Source organism: Saprolegnia parasitica (genome assembly GCF_000151545.1).
Source record: "Saprolegnia parasitica CBS 223.65 unplaced genomic scaffold supercont2.562, whole genome shotgun sequence".
NCBI lineage: Eukaryota > Oomycota > Saprolegniomycetes > Saprolegniales > Saprolegniaceae > Saprolegnia > Saprolegnia parasitica.
Window position 1 is genome coordinate 1 of NW_012156956.1, and position 2,200 is coordinate 2,200.

A 2,200-nucleotide genomic window follows, 5' to 3' on the forward strand; every position below is an offset into this window, starting at 1 on the left:
GGCAGTCTCGACGACTTGCTGAGCTGCACGCCGCCACTGTCACCGCTTGTCGAGCTGTGTTACATGCTCGACGCTGTCCGCGCCGTGGCGTTTTTGCATTCGTTTTCACCCCCGCTCTTGCACCGCGACATCAAAGCCGCTAATTACCTCCTCGATGCCTCCAATCACCGCGTCAAGTTGTCGGATTTTGGCGAGTCGCGCGTCGCCGACGTCCAGCGCATGTCGGTGCGCGGCACCGTCGAGTACATGGCGCCCGAGATGATCGACGGCAAGCGAGGTGCTGCGTCGTATGCGACCGCCTCGGACGTCTTTAGCTTGAGCATGACGCTATGGGACATCTTGCACCCGCGCCAGTTCAAGTACCCGCGCGGCACGAAGAATCACATGCACATCTTCACACTCGTCCTCGACGGCGCGCGCCCGCCGCTGCGCGATACCCTCTCGCCAGCACTGCGGAAACTGCTTGTCGCTGCGTGGGCACCTGCTGCGATCGACCGACCGTCGGCCGCTTCCATGGTCACGATCCTCGCCTCCCTCCTCGAGGACGAGACGGCGCGTCTGGCCATGGCCCTTGAGCGCGAGACGACGCCCACGACGGGCGCCGAGCTCGTCGACGCTCTCATCGACGCCAAGCGTGGCATTCGCGATAAATTCGAAGCCGTTCGCGTCGGCAACGCACTCCTCGAGACAGGACACCTCCACGACGTCAAGCACGCGCGCGGCTTTCAAAACACCCCACGGATACAGTACACGTGGCAGCCGTCGGCGCGACGGTCGTCGCTATTGGCGTTTGCGCTCGACGACGACGGCAGCTGCAAGTGCCCTTTACATGGCCAAGGCCTTGGCACCGCTTTGAAGCGGGCAAAGCGCCGGTACCGACTGTACAAGAAGCAGCGGTCGGCGGTCGAGATGCTTTTGGAGCCAGAGACGGACGACGACGAGGCGATGATGTGGAGTGACGACGTCCACGATCGTGACACGCTCGCACAGTAACAGCACGGCAGAAAAAGCATAGAATAGCGGGTGACCAAATCCCAGCGTGCATCTCCCAACCCAACGATGGTACCAGTATCAGCGAGGGCAGTACCTGTACTTGCACAATGGTTGCCCCCACGAGTAGCCATAATATGTTACTCGCGACATGGGGTCAGAGAACCCGGTTGCGATTTCGAGAAACAACGCGGACGGACAAGTACCATGCGTTCGGTCGTCGGCTGACCACTGCTGCAGTACAGTAGTACGGCATCCTCGCACCGCTGAGTGTATTACCTGCCAAATCGTGGGTGCGGTGATAACGCTGTGGGTGTGCATGCATACAACCGACGCATACTACGTACGTACTGTCGTCCGCAAACTGGCGACAACTACAGGTGGTAGGCACGCATGGCGCAAGGGCCTCTCTCTAATCTTACATCCGTGACCTTTGGTTGCACTCTCGACGCAGATCCCTCTCTTCAACGACATACTATCGAAGAACGTTCAAACCGGAGAAATCCTGTACCCAGTGGGCGAACTGAGCCCGTGACTGGCCTGAATGCAAAGCAATACCGGTAGGCTACCCAAGCTGGCTACCGATCGCTTCCATCCCGATTGCACTTTGCCTTTTGCCATGTCCATCGTTGAGCAACACCTGCGGCGCGCGGATGAGGCGACGCTGTCGCCGGCGGCCTTGGCGGCGATAGCAGCGCGCGACAAGATCATCGCGCAGTTTAAAGTGCTCCAGATTTTGTATACGGTCGGGTATGGCGCCATGTTTCTTCTCTCGGTCGCGTGCGTCGTCTACCTTCGTCGGCACCGCGCGACCGCGTACCTCGGCGACTCGGACGCGGCGCGCAAGATCCTCTTGCCGTCCTTCGAGCCGCTCATCTGGGTCATGTGCGCCGTCACCGGCTCGTACACGTTGTACTTTATCGTCGCGTCGATCGCCGACTACACCAAGCCGATTTTCAACTCGATTTTTACCGAATTTTTGTACGAAGGCCGGCAGTTTATCGTGTTTTTGGTCATTGCGTTCCTCTTTCAACGGTCCGTGTCGCGGCCCGCGCTGAAGCGGTCGATGGCGATCTCGTTCTTGCTCTGCCTCATACCACTTTCGACAACGATCATCTTTAGCGTCACGGACGCGCCGGCGCTCACGGCCCACGTCGTCACGGTCGGGTACCGCGTCGCCATCATTGGCTTTTTGATTTGGCTCTGCTTT

General features: G+C 59.5%; 2 protein-coding genes across 2 annotated transcripts in view; both read left to right on the top strand.

Annotated features, from left to right (window-relative positions):
• The first annotated feature begins 16 nt into the window (after positions 1 to 16).
• SPRG_17297 (hypothetical protein) lies at positions 17 to 942 on the top strand. Its single transcript, XM_012356721.1, has 2 exons — positions 17 to 788; positions 820 to 942. Exons 1-2 carry the CDS (start codon positions 64 to 66, stop codon positions 854 to 856), a joined length of 762 nt encoding a protein of 253 aa, XP_012212111.1. The 5' UTR covers positions 17 to 63; the 3' UTR covers positions 857 to 942.
• Positions 943 to 1,609: 667 nt separating this feature from the next.
• The window catches only part of SPRG_21895 (hypothetical protein), a gene marked incomplete at both ends in the record, with an annotated part of 1,845 nt that continues 1,254 nt past the window's right edge, over positions 1,610 to 2,200 (top strand). The window contains one exon of the mRNA XM_012356722.1: positions 1,610 to 2,152. Coding sequence (XP_012212112.1) covers positions 1,610 to 2,152 — 543 coding nt within the window. The remainder of the gene's footprint in view (positions 2,153 to 2,200) is intronic.

Coding starts and splice junctions, on each gene's coding strand:
- SPRG_17297 (XM_012356721.1), top strand. CDS start 64: ATGCTCGACGCTGTCCGCGCCGTGGCGTTTTTGCATTCGTTTTCACCC. Junction 789..819: donor CGACGGTCGTCGCTATTGGC/GTTTGCGCTCGA, acceptor GGCAGCTGCAAG/TGCCCTTTACATGGCCAAGG.